Source organism: Chinchilla lanigera, unplaced genomic scaffold (assembly GCF_000276665.1).
Source record: "Chinchilla lanigera isolate Chin_1 unplaced genomic scaffold, ChiLan1.0 scaffold00110, whole genome shotgun sequence".
Taxonomy (NCBI): domain Eukaryota; kingdom Metazoa; phylum Chordata; class Mammalia; order Rodentia; family Chinchillidae; genus Chinchilla; species Chinchilla lanigera.
This window is the reverse complement of record NW_004955511.1, coordinates 3,685,546-3,708,592: the sequence shown is the minus strand read 5'-3', so window position 1 is coordinate 3,708,592 and position 23,047 is coordinate 3,685,546. Positions and strand designations below refer to the sequence as shown.

The following is a 23,047-nucleotide window of genomic DNA, read 5'->3' as shown; positions in this document are numbered from 1 at the left end:
TCAGTACTGTTGGACCATTTTTCTTCTGCAACACCAAAGCTCAGAGTCCAAGTAAATTCCTTAAGTTCTACCAGAAATGAGCGGCAAAGTCAGGCTTTGAAACCGCACAGGAGTGACCGCAGACTCCGTGCTCTTCCCCTTGGCGGGATGAACTGCGAATGAACGTGAAGAGTGTGAGACAAGAAACTGTAAGATAAAAGCAAAGGCAGCTTGGTTTGAGTGCAGAATAGATCTGCGGAGAGTTGCACCAGTGTTCCTGGAAGGGATGTGGACTTGGGATTTTCAAACAAGAAGTAGGTGGTGCAACTTGGTGCTTTGGGGTGTAAGTAAACAGGGTTGGAGAAAGTTCAATCATGCATCAGGGTGATTGTAAATTCACTGGAATTGAGGGTCAAGAAGCAAAGTGAATGATCCAATTTCACAAATCTTGCAAAATGTCGTAGAAGATTTGTAGTAGATTCAGTTCCTGATATGATGTCTATGTGCCGTTTACTTCTGTCAGTAAATTCTGTAAGGATCAGAAAAGGATTTTTGCCCCTTTTGACCATACTGCAGGCTTTTTCATTCGTATGTTATCAAGAATTCTCTGAGGTTCTCAGAGGCCGGTAGTAAAACTTCCACCACAGCTCTTTCCTGTATTTTGCTCATCAGATGCCTGAGAAGACGTCTTGCATTGGGAGTAGAGGGCATCCTCTCCCAAAAGACGTTTGTGGATTGAAAACTTAAGAACTTGCAGTCATTCCCTAAAAGGCCAACTAGCAAGCCTATGGTTATTTTGGAAGTTGTTCCAGTTTCATTACAATAATTAAAAATAAGGAAAACTTCTGAAATAGCTGTAAAGTTCAGTTGAAACACCATTGAGAAATGTACCAGAAATTTAACAGTAAGGCCCTTGGCCTACTTGACAGGGCTGAAAACTCAAGCTGGGCTCATGTTTTCACTCTCCTGCTTAACTTTGTCAAGTTGCTTAACCAATCACTGCTCAAAATGTTTTCTCACCACTAAACTGGAAATTGGAATACATGGATTCTGATTAGAATATGCGAATTCTGATTAAAATACATGGATTCTGATTAGAATATGCAAATTATGATTAGAATACATGGATTCTGATGAGAATATGTGAATTCTGATTAGAATACATGAATTCTGATTAGAATATAGTCTCAGAGCTAGAGAGTTAAGCCATGCAGTGCACCTAGGATGCTTAGCGCTATACCTGGCATAAAGAAAGCACAGCATTTAACATGCTAGTTTTTTGTATTGATTCAGTATTGATCAATTTGTCACCTATGGATGTAGCAATTATAGCCAATGATGTGAAAAATAATTAAAAATATGAAGAATGTGGCAAGTTGATGAATTTAAGAAGCCATGGATCGTATAATTGAAAGACAGTAACAAGTTATGCAATGCAAATGCTTAGAAAAAAATTTTCTGGGGAAATGTGTTGGGAGCCACTAGAGCTGGTTGTTGGTCATGTGTCTGGGGGCGGGGCAGATCCAGAGTGCCTCAGGCAGTCAAGCTACCTCAGAATTGATAAAAGTATCCTGCTTGGACAATTACAGTCTTAGTCTTAGTCTTAGTCGCTAGGCAACATTATCTCTCAGGATACTACTTTGCAAGTGTATAAAATAAAGACCCCTACTGTTGGAGGCAGTCCTCCTGCTTATCAGGCAAAAGGCAACTCCACCTGACCCCGGCTATCGTCTCTTGTCTTTATGTTCTATATCCTCTCACCGTTTTCTCCCAGGGACCACAGAGAGACCACGGACTCCCACAGAAATGAAAGCACTTTGTCTCCCCTGAGATCAGAGGCCTTTTACAATAACACTTGTTCTGTACCTTGATGAAGTCATCTTTATTTTTAAAATTATTAAGTTATAAATATTAACATATTAGTTGCACACGTTAATGGGCTTGACTAGACATCTCCATACATACATACGTCCTGCATTGATTGTGACCACCCTCCCTGCCACCCTTTCTTGCCCTTCCCTCTCTCCTTTCCTTACCCAGTCCCTTTCCTTTTCCCCAGTAGTCCGTGTCCTACTTTCAGGTTTCTTTCTTCTCTCCCCCATCTCCCTCACTCCCTCCCACTCCCTTTCCCTTCTCCCTCCTTCCCCCTTCCTCTCCTTGCTCCTTCCCTCTCTACTCTCTCCCCCACCATCCTTTCCTCTTTACTCCCTCCATCCCCTTCCCTCCCCCTCCTCTCCCCCTCCTTTTCTCTCCCTTCCCCTTCCCCTGCCCTCTGCTCCCTCGCTTCCTTCCTCTTCTTCATTTCTGCACAGTGCATAGGACAGTGGTGCTTGTTTTTCTGAGTCTGGCTAATTTTGCTTAACAGGGTGATCTCCAGTTCCAACCCTTTTCTTGCAAATGATGTGATTGATACTTGAGTGTCTTTAAGCAAAGGTGGCCTGTGGGTGGGCTCAGAGTTTCAGAATGTCTGACTATTTAAGGAATGTAGTAACTAGAATCGAGTCCCTGCTGCTGGATGCCGTCCATGTAGGTGTCAGAAAAACTACCCTTCTTCTACTTCTCAGCATTTCCCTTGTTCTCTGTTTCGTCTTTGTTCATCTTCAGTAGCCTTTCCTCATGACTTTTAGTATTGTTTCCTCCTTTGAACACATGATGAGGCTTAGAAGTTTTAGTTCAAGGTTTACCATGTTTGATTGCCCCAACGAAACAAAAGGAAAGAAAAGTCTTGTCGCTCCGAGAGCTCTGTGCCTGGACGGACACATGAGAAAAGTGAATCTGTGGCCCCCAGCACTGATTCGCGGTCACATCTTTCTCCAGAACACCTCCCCACCCACCCCCTCCGTGGTCCCCTGGCACAGCCTTAGTTCGGCTCCTCCTACTGCTGTTGTCCCTCACACTGGGAGTTTGTCTAGCAAAGTTTGTCTGTTCTCACTACCAGTTTTTTTCTTCTTCTTTCAGAAAAATGCTTATAAACTTTAATAGGTTCCTTCTCTCACTCTTTTAATTGTAGGAAAGTATACATATAACATAACATTTACCTTTTAAACCACTTTAAATTTCCAAGATAGATAAATGACCAAAAAAATTGTAAATTAGGTGTAAATCATAATATGGGCTACTATGCCATTTTAAAAAGTCAGGCCTAAGAAATATTTCTTAATGGTAATAAAATTTGCTATGATACAATATAGAAAGAAGAAGGCAATGAATAAAAGTATAGAGGAAATACGATTAAAATCACACAAATCATATATCTATATAGCTAGATCAAGATGTTAACAGCATTTCATTTGGATGGTAAAATTATAGATAATTTTACTATTTTAAAATATTTTGTGAATTTCCCAGTTTTAACAGGGGTGTTGCATCACTTTTATGACTAGGAAAAACAGTTTTCTTTGAAGAAAACTTGACTCTGACTCCTGTGAATAAGTCATTGATTAAATATGTTTCATAAAGTTTTAATGGTAATGTGGACCCTTAAATACAACAGTTAAGCTATTTTTCAGAATATATAAATCATGGAGAGTTTTCATTTTAATGAACTTTCTGCCAACTCTCCTGTTAATATCTTACTCCAGGGCTCTGAGCAGAATGAATGGAATCATAGGTCCTTGGTCTTCACCTATGATGATAATTAACTAGTTCCAGAGCAAAATCCATTTCTCTGCCTTTCTTTCCTCTTGCCAATATAAAAACTGCAGAAAAAGAATATTTGCACAGCAGTGTAGGACAAGTGTGTTCCTTGGCTTTTTTCCTGCATTACCCTTTAGGTTGCTTTGAAGATGTGTTGGAGTTAGGATCTTGGAAAAAAAAATCTAACAAGCATGTATTTCTACATAGTGTGAGGTATGTGCATTTATCTAGTCTTCGGCTTCTCTGCCATGTAAAACAAATGTGCAGTGAACACTTTCATATGTGGGGAATACTCAGCAAACCACTTTTAATGGCTTCATCAGGTGCTTTCGAAATCAATTCTCTAACACTGAACATGCCCTAGCAGTTACTACTAAGGACACTTGTCTCCTTGATACAGAGTTATATCGTACTTAAACATTGCTAGAAGTATTGTTAAGTCAAAAATGCACTTAACACACCTAACTCCTGACTTACTGTACACCAGAGCTCAGCACCATGCTCTAAAAGATGGGCTGGTTCTGTCCTGGTCGTGTGGCCGAGTGGGAGCTGCTCCTACTGCAGCTGTGGTGTGATGAGAGGTATCATGCACAGTGCTAGCCCAGGAAGAGATCAAAGTTTGAAGTATGGCTTTTACTAAATATGTATCACTTTTCCATCGTGAAGTTGAAAAGTCACAGATTGACCGTCTCAACTGCCTTGAGTACACCAGGAGCCATCTCTTGAAACCTGTTCAGGATGGTCAGCTGAAGGAGGCTGGTCCTCGGGTATCTTCCTCTTCTGATCTTTTAAAAACTCTGTCCCTCTCCTACCTCTCTCCAATACCCGGATACTCTCCACCGGGACCTGTGGAACTCAGGGTCCATTATCAGCAACATCCCCAGTACACTCAGTGCATGAGTCCCTGGGGCCACTTCCTATTCAAACCATAACTGCAGTACACGTAACACAAAAAGGCTACAATTATGTGACCTCTGGGCATACTCAAGTCAGTCCTTACGTAACCCTGTGTCCTCCCCCTCTTCCGTATTCTCGCAGAAATGCGCAAGCACAGTCCTTTGGCATCATGCCTTTCCTTCCTGCTGACAGACATCCCAGAGCTACAATCTTTCAATGTCAATCATCTGTGCCAGAATAGCCCTGTAAAAGCAATCCTTTATTCATTGAAGAAGAATTCTTTCATGATGTAATTCTGCTTTTTATGCTTGTGTTCGAAAATAAGACTGTCTATTTTGAAGTATCTCCTCTGGCACCCTTCCTTTCATCCTAAAATGTTTCCCAGAGTTTTTGGTGATGGGATACATAGCTTCCGAAATCAGTTCTCCTCCAGGCTCTCCTCAAGGCTCAGGTACTCACTTCATCTCCCCAGACCACTGCTAAATTTTTGTTGTCTGGAGAGCTTCACTTAAGAAAATACTGACACCAAATTTGAACCCAGAGATACTGGGCCTGAAGTCATTTCTGCTTCAGCGAGGCTCTTAGAGTGTAGCTAACCCTGCATACAGCTAAAACTAGGAGATGATTATGAGTTTGTTTCTCAGGAGTACACAAGGGAAATGAGGTGTAGAAACTGTTTTGTTTTGCTGTTGGTTTCTAGACCCTAACTAGGGCCAGGGATGTAACTCAGTGGCACAAGCACCTGCCTGGGAAGCGCAAGGTCCTGAGTTCAATTCCCAGGACAAAAAAAAAAAAAAAAATCTAGACCCTAACTAACTAACTAGACCCTGACTCTCACCGTGGAGAGGGTTAGTGTGGCTCACATCTTCAGAGGTTTCAGTCCATGGTTGGCTGCCTCCAAGGCAGAAATAATTCATCTAGAGGACAAGAGGGAGGAAGGCTGCTCAATTCATGGCATCCAGGACACAGAAAGCAGGGGAAGGTCCCAGTAGGAAGGGGCCAGGACCCAGATATAGCCCCAAGGTCATGCCCCAAAGAACCAACCAAACACACTCAGACGGTGCTTTACAAATCCAGGCATCTCTCAAGCCAATTGAATTGAAAATCACTGAGCACATTCCAAAGGGTAGCACCTTCATTCTCGAGTCTTTTCAGGGAATTTTCTTACAAATGTTTGATAAGGAACTCTGATTCTGAACATCAAATAAGAATAACAGCCAGCTCTTGCCTCTGCTGCAGGTAGAAAGGGGTGGGAAGAGATTCATTTACCAGTTTCCCTCCTAGGACTTGGCTAGCTGGATTCACAGCTCCGAGTGGCTGAGTAGGACCAGAGTTTCTGTGAAAGAGCCTCAGAATGAGCTCTTTGCTGAGCTGTCAGTTACAAAGCCACCTCCCTAAACATGGATCTGGGAGGGAGGAGCTTGATTCCTCACTCAGATCACACGGCTTGGTGTGTGTATTCTACTAGGAACTTCAGCTCAGCAGCTTCTGGGAAAGCAGACAAAAGCACACCTTTGCAAACCTGTGTACTCGGAGGTTTTATATTAATCTTCTGGGGTAGCCTGCTGCCTCTTGTCCTGTAGACCTCTGTAGAGATTGAGAAGACAGATTTGCAGGTGAGAACAAAAAAAAAACGGATATTCTGGGGCTGTTCTTTTTCTTTTGCCTCCCTATCTAAGTGGATTGAATAAAAATACTTCTGATACATGTGGATAAGAGTTTCTGGGCTTACTTGTGTTGAGAATTATGTCAGAGGAAAAGGAAGTTCCTCTATTTGAAAAACCCAGATCAGATAAGGACTGTAAGTGGGGCAATGTGCCTGATCTGAGAGAAATTTTTGGCTGGTTGAAGTCCACTTTTATTGTGGGCCGATAAATAAATATGAAGAGCTTTGGGAGCTTGCCCTTGGTAGGCAGGGGACAGAAAACGTACTAGCCCCTGGCAAGAAGCATTCTGCGTCAGGTGACTTACGACGCATGCTGTGCAAATATTATCCTGTGTAATCCTCTGGAACACAGAAAAGTGGTCAGCCTGGATAACTGTCAGCAGGGGAAATTAAGTAACCTATTTTGTGATAAAAGGACTGAGCGGATTCTAGTGCAGGGACCAAAATACAAAGGTGATGAATTCCTCATTTAAATTAAAAAATGAATCTATTGTGAGGATTATCGGAATCTTCATCTCCATATATGTGGTATATAAAAATGTGCACAAAAATGATGAGACAGCTATGCTTAGCACAATTTTCCACAGTGTCTTTTCCTCTAGGAATTGTTTTTCTTGGCTGAATTCTGAGTGCTGGAATGGCTTTGTCAGAAGTTTCAAAGTTCCTTTCATTGGACTTTGTGTGCTGCGAATGCTAACAACTCACCAGTGTAGGCCAGCTCCCCCGGGTCTCCTCTGTTTAGTCAGCTGCATTAGTGAACGGCATAGCTGTGCCCTCCGGGTGCATATCCTCAGCGTGTGCAGAACATAGTACCAACTGCAGCTGGCAATACTTGTATATTACAGCTTCTGTGTTGTGGCATCAAACTCCACCCTGCTTCTTATTTTTGTGTAACCCACTGAGATGCTTCTAGCTAAAATACCAAATTAGCCCTCAGACATGTTACACTTCTGTCTTGAGACTATCTAAGACTTGGCCTGGGTGCCTCTATCCTGGTCAGGGGTTTTATTTCAGTGGAGCATCTGACAAAAATTGCTATGCCCTTCCATAGTCAGCCTTTGGTATATACTTTATCTTAGTCTATTTGGACGGCTGTAAGTCAATGTCTCAAGCAGGTGGTTTATGAAGAGCAGGAATGCATTCCTGACTGTGTCAAGGTCTGCAGAGGGCCTGTTTTCTGATTAATGGTGGTGCTTTCTTCTGCATTCTCCTGTGGTGAAAGCCGTGTCCTTATGAACTAATCCCCAAGGGCCTCACTTCTGCCTAGCATGACCATTGGGGTCAGAATTTTAACATGAATTCAGGGAGGATGCAGACATTCAGAGAACGGCTTATTCCTTGAATGACTAGGTGAATCTTTGCGCTCAGTAAGCAAAGGATCTAGACAAATGGCCATGTTAATGTAAATACTTCATACGTTAAATCATTAAACAGTCATGTCACAAGTCCTTAACGTGTGTCAGACAATGCGATAATCTTTGAGAATGAAGAATAAAAATAGAGGCCTCGTCCAGAGGAATTCACAAGTCCAATTGTAATCCATTGTTCCCAGTTCTGTGGTTGAAATATATACTCCTAGTGGATGGAAGAAAGTGATTGATTCTGCCAGGTTTTCAGACCACGGGGAGGAAATTGAGGAAAATCCATCGTGTGAGTAAGGCTTTGTAAAGGCATAAAGACTGGGTTTTATGGGCATCGTGGAGGCGGGATGTAGACGAAGATACCTCAGAAGTACTGAAGTAGGGATCATGTTAAAGAAACGTTCTATGAGAAATCATATTCCTCAGTCCAAACATTCTCCTGTATTTTATTTATTTTATTTATTTTTAAATTTTTTTTATTTTAGAGAGAGTATTAAATGAGAAACAAACAAACAAATAGAACAGTATGGCATACCAGTATCATGAACATAAACAAATCAAAGCAAGAACATTAAAGTGATACAGGGTCTCAAGACAAAATAATACGAATCAACAGTGGTTGTTACATTACATATCTCTGTCCTCAACTACATTGGTCAGATTACCCGATGTAAGAATGAAAGGTTGCTCAAAGCATTATAGGGAATAAAAAAATAATCTTTGATAAGACAGTAGAGATATACAGAGTTTCACTAGACAAGATGGTAGGAGTTCACCATTGTAATTCCATTGCATATTGTTACCTTCAAATCAGTTGCTCAGACCACCAGACACAAGCATGCAAAGTCGATCAGAACATAAAAAATTGTGAGCATGAACTGTTCATTTTAATACACCATCAGACAACAGCAATACAGTCGTCGCAGCTATTCATATATATATTTATATTTTGCCTTCTTTCTTTTTTCTTCTTTCCCTCATCCCAGTCATTCCTTCCTTTGAGCAATTTCTTTCCCTTTCCTGTCATCTATTGTACTCCCCTGTATTTTAAAACAGCAAGATCAAAAGGTAGAGGGAAATTGTTGGTCATTTAGAACTAATAGAAATCAATAACTACCAGCGCTATCTCAACAAGTACAGATTCTCTTTGATTAACCCAAAGAGCCAGGGTTCCAGAAGGGTCAAACCAGTGATGGAAAGGTCTGGAACACAGTCACAAGGGAGTTGGGAAGTCAAGCGATCAGGGAAGGAGCCACCTGAAGTTAGCTCCCCAACATCCATAAGCCATGTTCACGGACACACACACACACACACACACACACACACACACACACACAACCAGGGATCATTAAAAAACAGAAACAAAGAGGCAAGTAGAAGGCGGAAGTGACATAAACAAAGTAGGACAACAGTGGTTTTGTCCTAACAGGACTTTGCATGTCCTCAGCTTGCGCGTAGTCACCATTCGTATCTAACAAGAAGAGCTTTCTTAACAAACGTTTCCTCATTTATGAATGGGGATGAACAGTTTAGCTCATCATTTATGAAGCAAAGAGTGAGGCTTTGGAGGGTCCACGCCTGGCCGTGTCCTGGGTAGCAAGGAGGACGTCTGGGAGTCCTCTGTCTCACGTGGGGAAGGATGGATTCTTGTGGGAAGATGTTTCCAGAACGTGATGGGGCAGGAGCGAGGTCTGCAGCTGCGCTTATTTTGCTGACTCACAGCAACTGAGTAAAGTTCAATGCTGTTGTCCCTCAAGGAAGAGGCTCTGTTGAAATCTACATTGGCCTTAACCTTTGAGAATAAGCTCTGTGAACCTTCTTGAACATGTACTTAAGAGTATTGTTGGGGATTCCACCTAATATGTCAATGATACCTGAGTATGACTGCGTAGAAAAAAATCATCTACAGAAGTGTTCAAGATAATGAAAAGCAAATGGAATTTCCATGCGTTACAGGGAAAATGTGAAATAGTGTGTTCACTTTGGAAAAAAGAAAGCTGGTTTCTTATAAAGTTACACATATAGTTATCACAAATCTGGAAATGTACTCAGAGGGGAATAAAAACATATACATATATATATACATTAATATTTATAATAACGTATTAATAATTGCCCAAACTTACAGGCAATTCAAGTGTCCTTCAATAGGTTAATGGATAAAAAGCTGATGCATCTTATGTGCTTATACCTGGTAATCTGAACAACTACTGTGAAGACAACAATATGCAATATAGCAACTACTGCTGAATTCCTGTCATCTTGTTTTTTGAAATTCTGTGTCATTTTTAATGTTTTTATCATTTTTTATTCTCTTAAAAAAAAAGGCTGATACATCCACACAATACCTATAATGGAATACTACCCAGCAATAAAAAGACTTTCCTGTGGAAAAGTATATCTACTAGGATTTGATAAATAAAAAGTATGAGTCTGAAAAGGCTACACATTAAATAATTTGACATGTTTGGCATTTTGTTAAATGAAAATTACAGGATCAAAAACTGGTCAGTGATTGCTTTGGGCTGAGTCAGAGAAAGAGAAAGGGGTTGTGGTAAAGGGGCAGCAAAGCGCTTCTGGGCTTTGCTGAAGAGGGCACACCCCTTGTTACCATACCCATTCTGCCAGTATATACAACTATCAATATGCACAAAACCATCCACTTAAAACTGAACTTTACTGGATATGAATTATGCTTCAAAAAACTCGATAATACTAATAAAAAATATGGAGAACTTTTTAAAATACAGATTTCTAAGCCCTATACTTCCATAAAACCTTCTAAATAAAAACAAATACTAGTGGCAGCCTTGAATAATAATACAGTATTGTATATACATATAATACAAATGTAAATGTATGCATATTAATTATACTACTACATAATCAATTTTTTTCTTTGTTTTTTTTTTTCAAATTTGGATTGTACTACATAATCATTATGTTTCCTATGTAATGACTCAGAGGAAACATTTTAAGAATTTCTTTTTTTTTTGTCTCTAATATCAAGAATACTAGCAAGAGTTAAGCTGGTGGACACATACTGAGTGTTGCTCCAGCCGGGCACAGCGCCATAGACTTACACAAACCAGCCGCTGCACCATGCGCCCACTCACCTAGGTGGATGACCTCCACTTAATGTTTTCCAGTTCATCTGAAATTCACAAATGGCTGGTTGCGCAGAAAAATTCATTCAGTGGACTACTTTTAGATAGCAGTGTGGGTTGCACTTTGCCTGTGCTGAAGACAGATGGGAATCTTAACCACCCTGATTTGCTCATCATGCACTGAATATGTGTACCAAACTATCACACTATGTCTTCTCAATTTATAAAACTAAAATAATAAGTGATAAAAAAGACCACTAGAAATCATAACCATTGAATCCTTGCTCTGTTCCGGATGCTCAGGTTCATTGATTGCATTAGTTTATTTCACTGTCTCACTCTGAGCTAAGTGATCACTTTTTGCCATTTATAGGTGAGGAAGCCAAGGCTCCAAAGAGTTGAGTAGCACGCTGGATGTTGTTTGGGGGCAGAGCCGGCTGGACGTGGGCGGAAACAGAAAGGTCACACATTCTCAGATAGCAGATTCATTAGCCCTGGTGCATCTTTACTTGTTGGAATTCTCTGTGTTACAAAAAGGTGAAAACAAAAAATTCTGAAATATTTTTAAAAGTTAAGAAGGATGTTGGAGATAATTTCAGAAAGAGGTGCCTATCCCCTCCGCCAGCCTATTCTTTCTCACAGTAGGAAGTTTCGTGAGTGGCACATCCGTGAAACAGCAGGACTGGAGCCCAGATAGTTAACTGGAGCTGTTTACTGTGTCGGCCTGACTTCCCACTTTTCCCACTCCTCGATGCTTCTTGGTTGTCTAAGTTGAGTTACCTGTCAAGATGCTCCACCTGCAAAGCGCACAGATGCTAAAGACACTGGAGAAGTCCTTAACGAGGAACCTCCCTGAATCCTTAAAGGTAAGAGTGGAACACGTGTGAAGAAAAACAAGGGCAATTAGCTGCCTGTGAAAGAGATGGAAAAAGAAAGCATTCACCAAGCACCTTTCTGTGCTGTAGATACTCACGGTGTGGCATCTCAGTTAATTCACTCCACCTTGATGTAAGACTTGCATATCATGCCGACATAACTGAGGAGAAAATGGAGGTTCAGTTCTATATCCTGACTGAGACCGTAGGAAATGCTCTGACTTGAACCTTGTATGATCTTTGGTGTGCGATGACTCAAAACATTCCCTTCTACTCGTCACAAACTTGTGTTACATAAATCTGGAAGTTTTCCAGAGTTGGAAAGTTGACTAAAACTAACACATTAATGTTTAATTGGTTTTCATGTAGGGCTAAATAGTCATGTATCAGGAGAGGTGAGCCGCCTGAGTCTTTCTTGATATAAATAACAAACCAATTTGTGTTTTTTCCAATCCCAAATGATTATGTATAATTTTGTATGAGCAAGAAATTTCCTTTAGAAGGAGATCAATAATCTTGTACACAGAAGCTTTTCCTCACCTACCAATCGATATTTAAAATACATGACATAGGGGCTGGGGATTTAGCTCAGCGGCAAAAGCGCCTGCCTGGCAAGCGCAAGGTCGTGAGTTCGATTCCCGGTACCGGAGAAAAACCAAAAAAATAAAAAAATAAAATAAAAAATAAAAAATAAAATACATGACATAAAAGCCAGTAGAACTGAAAGGAAAAAACAGGGTAAACTCACCAGTATAATTCTCCTTCCAGTAATTTATAGAATAGGCAGAAGACATGTAGGTATATAGAAGTCCTTAACAAGACAAGGAACCAACTTGAACTGACATTTGAAAAGTATCTCCCTCAACACCAGAATAACATGCTGTTCAAGTGTTTAAGGAATATTTACCTGGATAGAGCACACACTTTTAGAATTTTAAAATGATTGTAATCAGGTTAAATATGTTCTTAAATAATAATGGAATTAAAATTTAAAAGCTATCTGGAAATTTCTAAATTTCTACAAATGATACAAACACATTTCTAAATATATATCACAAGAAAAATTAGACTATTAATTGAATGAAAATTAAAGTGTAGCATATCAAAATTTGTGAGATGCAAGTAAATCAGTGACAACTAGAAAATATACTATATTAACCGCTTATTGTAAAAAGTAAGAATGATCTCATCTCAGAAGATTTAAATTTCCATCCTAGAAACTAGAAAGTTATTGCAAATTAACACCTTAGTAAGGGGAGTGAAGGAGACAGGAGGAAAAGAAGGGGGAAGAGGAGGAGGAGGAGGAGAAAGAAGAGGACAAAGAAGTCAATGAGAAAGCAATAAAATAATAACAAAAATCTATGCAGCATCTATGCATCCAAAATCTGATTCTCAGAAAAGTTCAATAATGTTAATAATGCTGTCATCAAAGTGAAGAAGAAATAGGAAGAAAAGTCACAGGTTACCAGTGTTAAGAATGAAACAGGAGCCTTTGCTACTAGCTCAATAGAGATTATAAACATAATAAAGATGTTATTAATAGCACTGTGCTAGTAAATTTCAAGATTTATCCTGTGAAAAGCACAAATTATGAAAGTCACCAAAGTAGAATTTGCAATCTAAGATGTCCTATATCTGTTATTTAAAACACTCCAAAAAGAAAACTGCTCATCCAGATGGCTTCGTTACCAATTTCTACTACACAGGTGAAGAAGAAATAATACCAATGTACACAAACTCTTCAGAATAGGACAGAGGAAGGCACACCTCCCAGTCCATTCTATGAAACCAGAATTACCCTGATAACAAAACTGGAAATATATACTACAGTAAATAGAGAATATGTCCATCATGAGCACAAATGCAAAAATTCTCAACAAAATACTATGAAGTCAAATACAACATTTAGAAAGAATAGCCTATCATAACCAGTGGGGATTTATCTGAAGAATCCAAGGCTCAACATTAAAAAATCAATAATGTGGGCTGGGATATAGCTCAGAGGCACAAGTGCCTGCCTGGAAAGCACAAGGTCCAGAGTCTGATTCCCGGTACCAAAAAAAACCAAACAAACAAAATCAATAATGTAAGTTTCCATATCAGCAAACTAAAGAAGAAAACCCAAATGAACTTATCTTGATAGTTACAGAAAAATTATTAGACAAAATTTAATATTCTCAATAAACACTTCTGCAGCCTAGGAATAAAAGGGATTTCCTTCAACCTGATAAAAAAGCAAATGAGCAAAAGTTTTAATTAATATTTTAATAAATAGTGACAGATGATTTCTCTAAGATGGATATCAAGGCAAGAACACCCATGCTCAATACTCATATTCAAAGTAACACTGGCTGTTCTGGCCAGTATAAAAGACAAGGAAAAGGAAAAAAAAAGAATACACATTGTGAAAAAAGAAGTAAAATAGAGTTTTTTCACAGAGGTCATAATTTTCTAATGTAGAAAACCTTATGAAATATACAAAACAAACTTTAGTATAAACAAGTTTGGTGAGGTGACAAGATTCAAAGCCAAAATACGAGATAACAGAAATCAATTATGTTTATGTACACTAGCAAGAAGCATCTGGAATTAAGAATTAAAAAGCAGTACCACTTACATTAATACCTAAAGAAAAACAAAAACCAAAGGGTAAACAAACCTTTAGCTGTAGTTTCCTGTTAGTCTACACTTTTTTTTTTACTAATAACTCAAGTATTCCTGCTCAAATGTGTTCCCTACTCTTGTCAGCCTGTCAAGCCCAAAGGTGATGTGTTTAGTACAGTTATGACACCAGTATTGCTAAAGGGAGTTATGGTAGGAAAGGCGTAATGTTCTACCCTTTGTTACCTTTTCCTAGTGTTCGTGCACCTTGTATAAAGACCATTTATGGATTAAACCACATGAGCTTTATGGGACCCCCAAGTCACTGATCAATCAGAGGTAGCACAGCTGTCAAGAAGGCTGGGTCCAGAGGTAGACTTTTTTTGATCAAACAAATTCAGTATTTTCTGAACAACATTGCAAAAATTGATGCTCAGCAATTTTCATGTAAAATTAGTAGAACCTTGAAGTCAATATGGTAGACATTTCCATTCCATTCTTATTAAATCTCTGGTAAGAGGAAGATTTGGGTATTGTGGCCTGAGGAGATCCCACCTCCAAATAGAAAATACTGAATCAGTTTGTCACATCCAGCTCTAATTCATTCAGTTTGTAGTTAAGAAAGAGAGCAGTGATTCCATTATATTTTTGTATTATAGTGTATCTAAACATCACTAGTTCCAAATTCCAATGTATAAAAAAGTAATCGTTATTTCCCCCCCAAACTAGATGTAGTTGCTATATTGAGCTTCCACAAATGACAGAGTATTTAATAATTTTGTATAAACTTGGTTAAGTGAAAGTTCTGCTTCCCCTTTTTCCTTAGTCTGACAGAGAACTATTTCAAGGGAAGGATAGGGAATGTCAGGAGCAGGCTGTGTCTTTGTCAATGAAATGTTTTTTGTTCAATCGGCCCTTCCTGCTTGACCTGTTCTGGCCCCATCTGCTGACGTAGCACATTCTGCACTTGACCTCACTGCTGTGCACTGCTGCGTTTCCTTTTCCTCACAACCACAAAACTTCTAAACTTGGCAAATCTCCTTATCATCTTCTTCGGTGTTCCTGGGGTCGCTGGTGTTTGAAGACATGATTCTAGACAAGGATAGGCAATGGCCCAATGTATGATGTTCCTAGAGTCTTTTTGCCAAAGTCTATGACTTTAGCACTATCGTCTCTTTCTTATTAAATAGGAAAGAGGCTATTTAAACTTTCCAGGACGTAATTTGTAAATGTTTAGAAGGCATAAAGCCTTAAACGGAATGTGATGTTTGACCTAGAAATTTCCCGTCTAAAATTTGTAATAATAGGCATATTTTCAAAGACTTGAGCAAAAATGTTCCGTTGAAATATGAGAATAAAATATTAGACAAAACAGAAATAGCCTTTAGTAAGAGGTAAAAAATTTAGACATGTAATAAATATTACATAATTATGAAGTGTACTTGCATAGATTAATATTTAATGATATGGAAATATGCTCATGAGCATGTGGGAAAAATAGATGTTAAACTAATATTGGATTGAGGATGTAGCTCAGTGGCACAGTGTCTGCCTGGCAAATGCAAGGCCCTGAGTTTGATTCCCAGTACTCCCCCCAAATAAACTAACATATATTAGATAATTTTGTTTACAAAACTGTATGTATAAATGGAAGAAAATGAATGATATAAGAATAAATTGCACAAGAGTGAGTGATTGCTAATTTATTTCATTTATCTGGAGATACATATATATTGTTTTTCTCATGATTTCACCCAAAAATCTGCTTGTTTGGTGGATAATAAAATGTAGCCTAAGGACTGCACTAGATGCTCTATAAATTGCACACCCTAACTTCATAGAAGGAAGTCTTGTTTTGTCACATGAGTGCATGACTGACCCTTTGCACTGTGCTTCTCCGCCTACTTTGTTGAAATCTTGGCAGGTTTTTGGGACTGTCTTCCACATGAACCAGGGAAATCTCTTTAAGCGAAGCGCTCTGGTGGACAAATGGCCTGATTTTAATACGGTAGTTGTGTGTCCTCAGGAACAGGTAAGCTGCCGGCTGAGGCATGGATATGACAGGGTTTATATTTGCTGTGTAACACAAGCCTGGCAGACTGGTAAATCTCAGGGAAACACAAATGAATCAGGGTGATGATCAGGTAGTCCTGTGTTCAAGAAGCTCAGAGTCAGGAGGAATCACAAGCAATCCGCTGACGAATGCCAAAATGTGCAGTAGCATTGAGGAATACTTATGCTCTTGTTGTTATAAGAATTTTTATTGTTTAAAGACTGTACTTTAAGATATAGAAATAGGACCAAGCAAGAGATGATTACAAATAGAGATTTCAGCAGCTGCAGGGAGAGGATTAAAGCGCCTTCCGGGTAGATATTTCACTGGATTGATTTTGCTGTTAAGTAGGTTTTGACAGGCTGGCAAGAGTAGGGAACACATTACGAGCAGGGAAGGATAAAGCCTAAAATACATAAAGGCCAAATATGAAGAAATTAGGGAAATATTCACGAAAAATGACAGGCTCAGTACTTTGAAGCATGTTTGTAGTTCCTGACTTTTAAAAGTCACTCAATTAATGTGACTAAAAGGCTTTAAATACAAATATGTTTTAAGCACATTGAAAAACATAAGGTAAAACTCTACATATGTGAGGAACCAAAACAGCAGAATAGCGATCAGCAGCAAAATTCAGCCTCTCTGAGACCCAGAATCCAGACACTTGGGAAATAACAACTTGGCAAAGAGAGAAAGGGATGTGTCCCTGGGAATTAAGCAGGAACTAATACAAAAATTAGAAGGTATAGAGAAGTTGGAAAAATGGATCGTAGTAGAGAGAAGAGAGTGAAGCAATCTGGATGCCTACCCTGGTTTCTGGGAAGGAGAACTTGTTTCCACAGACACAAAATAAGCCACAAGGACCTGTGTGTCCAGGGAGAAAGACTTGGAAATGGCGCCGGCCACAGGAGGGAGGAACCCACAGCAGTTGTGAACTGTAAAAGCAGTGTGGGGTTTTGCCCCAAGGTGATTTCTTCCACACAGCAGGCAACTTTTTCAAGCTATTCCTTAAACAAAGGACTAATATCTAGAATATATAAAGAATTCAAGAAAAGTAGAGCTCTCAAAATAAAAGACCCGGTCAAAAATGGCTCACTACAGTGAGTAGACACTTCTTAGAAGAAGAAGGACAAATTGCCAATAAATACATGAAAAAGTTCAATGGTTTTGGCCTTTAGAGAAATGCAAATTGAAAACAACACCGAGGTTCCATCTTACTTCAGAAGGAATGGCTGCCAGCACAAAATCTAATAACAACCAATGCTGGTGAGGCTGTGGGCTAAAGAAAGCATTTTACATTGTTGGTGGGAGTGTAAGCTAGTACAAGCACCATGAAAATCAGTGTGGGGATTCCTCAAAACACTAAAACGAGAAGTTCCATCCAATGCAACTATTCTTCTAAGTATCTTCCCCAAAGATCTGAAGACATTTCAGTGATACATGGACCCCTGTGTTTATAGCAGTGTAATTTGTAACAGCTAAATTTTGGAAGCAGCCTGTATGTTCATCAACAGATAAATGAAGACAATGTTATATTTATATACAATGGAGCATTACACTACCATATAGAAGTGTAAACTTGAGTCTTATGTAGGAAAATGGGTGCTCCTTGAGACCATAACATTGAGTGAAATGAGTCAGACACACCAGCTTAAATATCACATGGTTTCTGTTGTATGAGGAACCCAAAATATAAATAATAAAAGCAAAATGAAGGATAATAGTAAATAGGGATAGATATTTTGCAAAAAAAAAGAAGGGGACCAAGAGCTGGAGCAGGTGTAGGGAGGTCGAGGGAGGGGGGAAAGGGGATGGAAAAGAATAAAGATGTGTTATGTATGCACACCACCTCCTCACAAGAAGTGTGATCATTGTGTATTTCAAACATGCACCAATAAGAAATAAAAATCAAACTATGAAGACATCCTAGAATTTGAGAGTTAAAAATTTTGAAGTGTTCAAATAGTCAAGTAATTGAAAAACAAACTTGCTTGAACCATGGCAATTTTTCCACAGAAAACATAAAAATATATAATTATGCTAAGAGAAACAAGTGAATCACAGAAGGTTAAATTTTGCACCATCTTACTTACATTACTTTTTACAAATGCAAATATATATAGACCTAGAGGACAAAACAGTGACTAATTAGGGGGAGGGTGGGGAGACACAGGTTAAAGGAATCAATGTAGCATCTTCAGAGGATGAAGCAGTTGAAATATCTAATGCATAACACGAAGGGTATAGATGGTAAAATTTTCCTGCATTTGCTACTAAAATTTTAAGTTCCAGCTGTTTTTCAGCCAAAAGAAAGCAGGGTAATAATGTGAAGTGAGGGATCTGTTAATTTTCTTCAGAGTAGTCATATTGTTTTGTAGTAACCTGTTTAGTAACTGTTCTAGTAACTGTGTGTACCTCATAACACCATGTTATATACCACATATACCATCATGTCATATACCATATATAGTTATTTATTATATATGTAGTTATTTATTAAAATCCACAAACAACATAGAATACCAAAATAAAGAACTTTAAATTAATTATTAAAATCTAAAAATGGAATATCTTTTAATATTATGTTTAAAACATTGATTGTTGATGGTACTATTGTTGAGTTGTATTTTGTGAAAACTTTTCCAGCTGTTCTATCTTGTCTGGGTATTTGTCCTCTGGCTGTTCTTCAAATAATCTCGTCCCTTATTTCTTAATCCTGAGAATATATTTTTGAATAAGTTTTATGTTTTTATTTTTCTAGAAATTCAAACTAGTCTTTTAGACAATGCCAGTTGGTGGTTTACATTTTAAAGATATTGTGTCAGGGCTGGGGATTTAGCTCAGCGGCAAAAGTGCCTGCCTGGCAAGTGCAAGGTCGTGAGTTCAGTTCCCGGTACCAGAGAAAAACCAAAAAAAAAAAAAAAAAAAAAAAAGATATTGTGTGACTTTCTTTGGTATAGCTTTCTGATGTGTAAATGGGAATTCTAATACTATAAGGTTTGCCATATCAATTTGAATACTGTCAAACTCAAACTGATTTGTTCTGATACTCTTTGAAACAGAATAATATTAGTCTTGCAACCAAAACTTGCCTTGGACAATATTACTTTTATTCTTTCTCCTGAAGACCACAAAATGGAGGAACGCTTCTTAAACCAGTGCATCTTTGGCTGATATTAAATTGTAACACAACATATAAATACTTAGTTGAACAAGATTTTTTAAGACACAAAGCAAATAGAGTCCTTGACTTCGTTTTTAGATGTAAATGACCCAAGGGTAATAAAATTTGTTAAAAATTCATATTTCCCCTTGTAACATAGCAGTATAATGAAAGCTAGGTAACAAGTATAGAAATGACCTGGTATAAGCAATTTGACTTATTCCATGTTTCCAAACCAAACAGGAAATGACAGATGACCTTGATCACTACACCAACACCTACCAAATCTTTTCTAAGGATCCCAAAAGCTGTGAGGAGTTCCTTGGAAAATCAGATGTCATCAACTGGAAACAACATTTGCAAATCCAAAGTAAGGAGACTGGGGTGTGTGCCGGCGGCCAGAGTCCTCCGTGTCTGCATCTGTAGGGCCACTCCCCATCCTGAGCGCATTCCCCTCAAACTTTTGCTTCCTTCTACAAAACCTCAGGATCTCCACCTCACATTCAATCCTTGTATTGGCTGCCAAAAATCAAGGTGTAGGATTTAAATGCTGCAGACAATGGCAGATATGAAAAACTGTGGATAAGGTACTTTCTTGTTAGCTGAGGATTGGGGATATATTTAGCACGATGTATTCAGTGTCCCTCAGGATGCCCAGGGGTGACAGGAAGAGCTTCATTCTGTTGTGAAGTGCATTACTGTACAACCTGAAAAATCTCCTCCTTTCCGTCAGGCCTTCCTTTCCCAGGATAACAACAGCTCCTTGTGCCACAGGTCTCCACGTACAGCTGCTGTGGCTATGGGCGTGCTCTCTCTAGCAACCCCGAAGGGCACGTTCTCGTTCAGCCTCTTGCCTTGCACTCTTAGGCACATGACTTAACTATTACTCGTTTATTCATTTATAGAAATGAAGATAACAAAAACCCTACAATATAGGGCCTGTGTAAGGATGAAATGAAGTAGTATTAGACCAGTGCCTTGGCAGACATTGTGCGCAGAATCAAGACTGGCTATTATAATTTGGGTACCACTTCTCCTTTGCACAGGAACTGTCAGGATTTCTAGGATCACTTCTGTTTTACATAAGAGAAAGCAATCTCAGAGAGTGACTTGATCGCAGTCAGTAAGTGGCTGTGATAGAAGCAAGATTGTCTGACACTAAATCCTGCTTTATTCTATTGGGCTTCTTCTTAAACCTTCTAAAGGGACAGTAACAGTTATCCTTACTCTCTGCCCTTCTAGGTACACAGTCCAGCCTGGATGAGGTGATACAAAGTCTTGCAGCTGCTAAATTGGTCAAGGTCAAGAAAACACAGTGCATCCTCTACTCGAGGCCAAAGACAGTAAAGAAACTGATGCCATCCCTGCTGGATACACAGAACTTACGTCCTGAGCCAGGAACACCCCCAGTCCCGTGAGTTTGACTTGAAATTATACTACAAAGCTACTGTGCTTTAAAAAAATACTTAATTTTACTGGGGCTTTTCTTGTTTGGGTGGCATGTACTCGGTGGACCTGTATGCAGTAGCTCTTACTCATTTCTGTCCTTTAACAGAAGTGCTGTAATATCCCTATTTTATGCAAGAAGTGGAGGCAGAAAGATATAAGTTACCTGCGCAAGACCACACAGCTGGTCAGATAATGAACCCAGCCTGGCCGCTGAGTTTGTGTCACTGCCGTCTTCCTACTTGCTTCTCGGTGCAGCTTCTGGGGGAAACAGTGCACCCCACATTACAGGCTGTTCTTTTCCCTTTTTCTCAACAGCAATCAAGAGATGTTTAAACTCTCATCACTGGACGTTACCCATGCTGCCTTGGTGGATAAACTATGGCATTTCGGCGGTAATGAGAGGAGCCGGAGATTCATCGAGCGCTGTGTCCGCACCTTTCCCAGCTCCTGCCTGCTGGGGCCTGAGGGGACCCCCGTGTCCTGGGCCCTCATGGACTACACTGGAGAAATGCGAATGGGAGGCACTCTGCCTGAGTACCAAGGCCAGGGCCTCGTGTCTTATGTCTTATACACCCAGGCCCAGACTCTAGAGAAACTTGGATTCCCTGTATATAGCCACACGGACAAAACCAACAAAGCTATGCAGAAGATAAGTCACAATCTGCATCATGTCACCATGCCCAATGACTGGAACCAGTGGAGCTGCGTGCCTCTGTGATGTCTCTGAACACAAGGCAGTACTGTGATGCTTCGGTGTGGCTGGAAGAGTAGACAGACAGAATAGATTGTAAGCAGCAGCAAAGGAGCGGACTTTGTTTTGGTTCCGGGGAGGCACACGACAGTCACCGGGACTGTCGTGCTCCTGCACCCAAGTTACTTTTCATGTCCAGCAGCCCTGGCGTAGGCCACACCTCTCTGAAGTCACCACAGCTTACTGGAGTGGCCACTGCCTTTGTCCAATGTACTATACTTCTGGATCTCGCTGACTCCGTTAGTCCGCTACATGCTGCTGTAATTATTCTCCAGCAACTCCTGTCTCGTGTGGATTACTGTCAGCAGAGAGAGCTTAACAGTTTGCCAAGACATGCTGTCATCTTGTGGATAGTATATAGCTTGTTTTTCTATGATCCCTTTATTTAGTGGGCAAAGTGTCCTGTCCCTTCTGTAGGTATCTAGAAGCGATTCTTCTACTAGCAGCCCTTTGATCTGCTTCCATGCTTAATAACCACGTTAATGTATGAAAATGCTGCAGTGAAACCCAGTGTCTGTATAAATGATATGCACTAATAAAAATGAAAAGAAACCATGCTAAATGCTTCACAATTATATGACAGTAGGTGGATAGGATACCTGAGAAATTTATTCTTTGAAATAAAATGTGTATATTTGATGCACACAACAAGGGGTTTTGAAATAAATGTAGATAGAAAAATAGGTACTATCGTGAAACAAATTGAGTGGTCATCATCTCACATACTTACACACTTTATTGTTTTCATGGTCACAGCAGCTTAAGTCTCATTTTGTATGAATAGTAAATGGTACAATTTCATCATGTTATGCATTAGATCTTGAGTGCGGTTCATCCTACATATCAGTTATTTTACATCCTCTGATTTACATTGCTGCCTTTCCTTGCCTCGATCCTCAGCTCTGATAACACACTTTAGTTCTCTTATCTCTGTATATTTGAATTTTTAAAAGATTCCATGTATAAGTGAGACAATACAATTTTTTCTTTCTCTGGCTAATTCCACTTATCATAATGTCTTCTGTGATCACCCATTTTATAGAAAATGGCAGGGGTCATTAAAAGCCATTTCCCCTGTTTCTCTCCCCTCTCCTTTAAAAGTACAGCTGTAAGTATGTGTAATGGTCGTGGTGTAAAGGCAACCTGATTGGTTTCAGACTCTACTTCGAGGTTTGGAGGACACACTTCTGGGAATGTCTGGGGGGCTCATGGAGGGATGGTCTTGGGACCTGTCTCTGTTGGAGAATCCAAGAGATCAGAGAGACCACCGGGAAACAGGACGATTTCATTAAGTGCACACCTGGGTCAGAGGGGACTCTTGTCCAAATAGCTGAGTGTCAGAACAAAGACAAGGCTCTGGTTTGAGACATTTGGTCAAGGGGTGGGGGTGGGCTTCATCCCCGAATTGGCAGGCAGTTAAGCAAGTTTACACAAAGCAGTCGAAGAGAGACAGTTTTTTAATTTAGCCTTGTAAGAAGACAAATTTCAGGATGTCACAGGACTCTGCAT

The 23,047-nt window shown here is 39.6% G+C and overlaps 1 protein-coding gene across 7 annotated transcripts in view; it reads left to right on the top strand.

The window, feature by feature from the left end:
* LOC102007258 (glycine N-phenylacetyltransferase-like) overlaps positions 1 to 22,181 on the top strand; it is a 29,957-nt gene extending 7,776 nt beyond the window's left edge. Inside the window, exons 1-7 of one of the 7 annotated variants that reach the window (XM_005408052.2) lie at positions 5,963 to 6,128; positions 11,020 to 11,183; positions 11,292 to 11,512; positions 16,047 to 16,154; positions 19,582 to 19,708; positions 20,581 to 20,752; positions 21,103 to 22,181. In XM_005408052.2, the coding sequence (XP_005408109.1) occupies positions 11,435 to 11,512; positions 16,047 to 16,154; positions 19,582 to 19,708; positions 20,581 to 20,752; positions 21,103 to 21,505 (888 nt within the window). In that variant the 5' untranslated portion in view covers positions 5,963 to 6,128; positions 11,020 to 11,183; positions 11,292 to 11,434 and the 3' untranslated portion in view covers positions 21,506 to 22,181. Of the gene's footprint in view, positions 1 to 5,962; positions 6,129 to 11,019; positions 11,513 to 16,046; positions 16,155 to 19,581; positions 19,709 to 20,580; positions 20,753 to 21,102 lie in introns of those variants that run through there. The other 6 variants (XM_005408050.2, XM_005408054.2, XM_005408051.2 and 3 more) reach the window with 6 other exon arrangements.
* Positions 22,182 to 23,047: the final 866 nt, after the last annotated feature.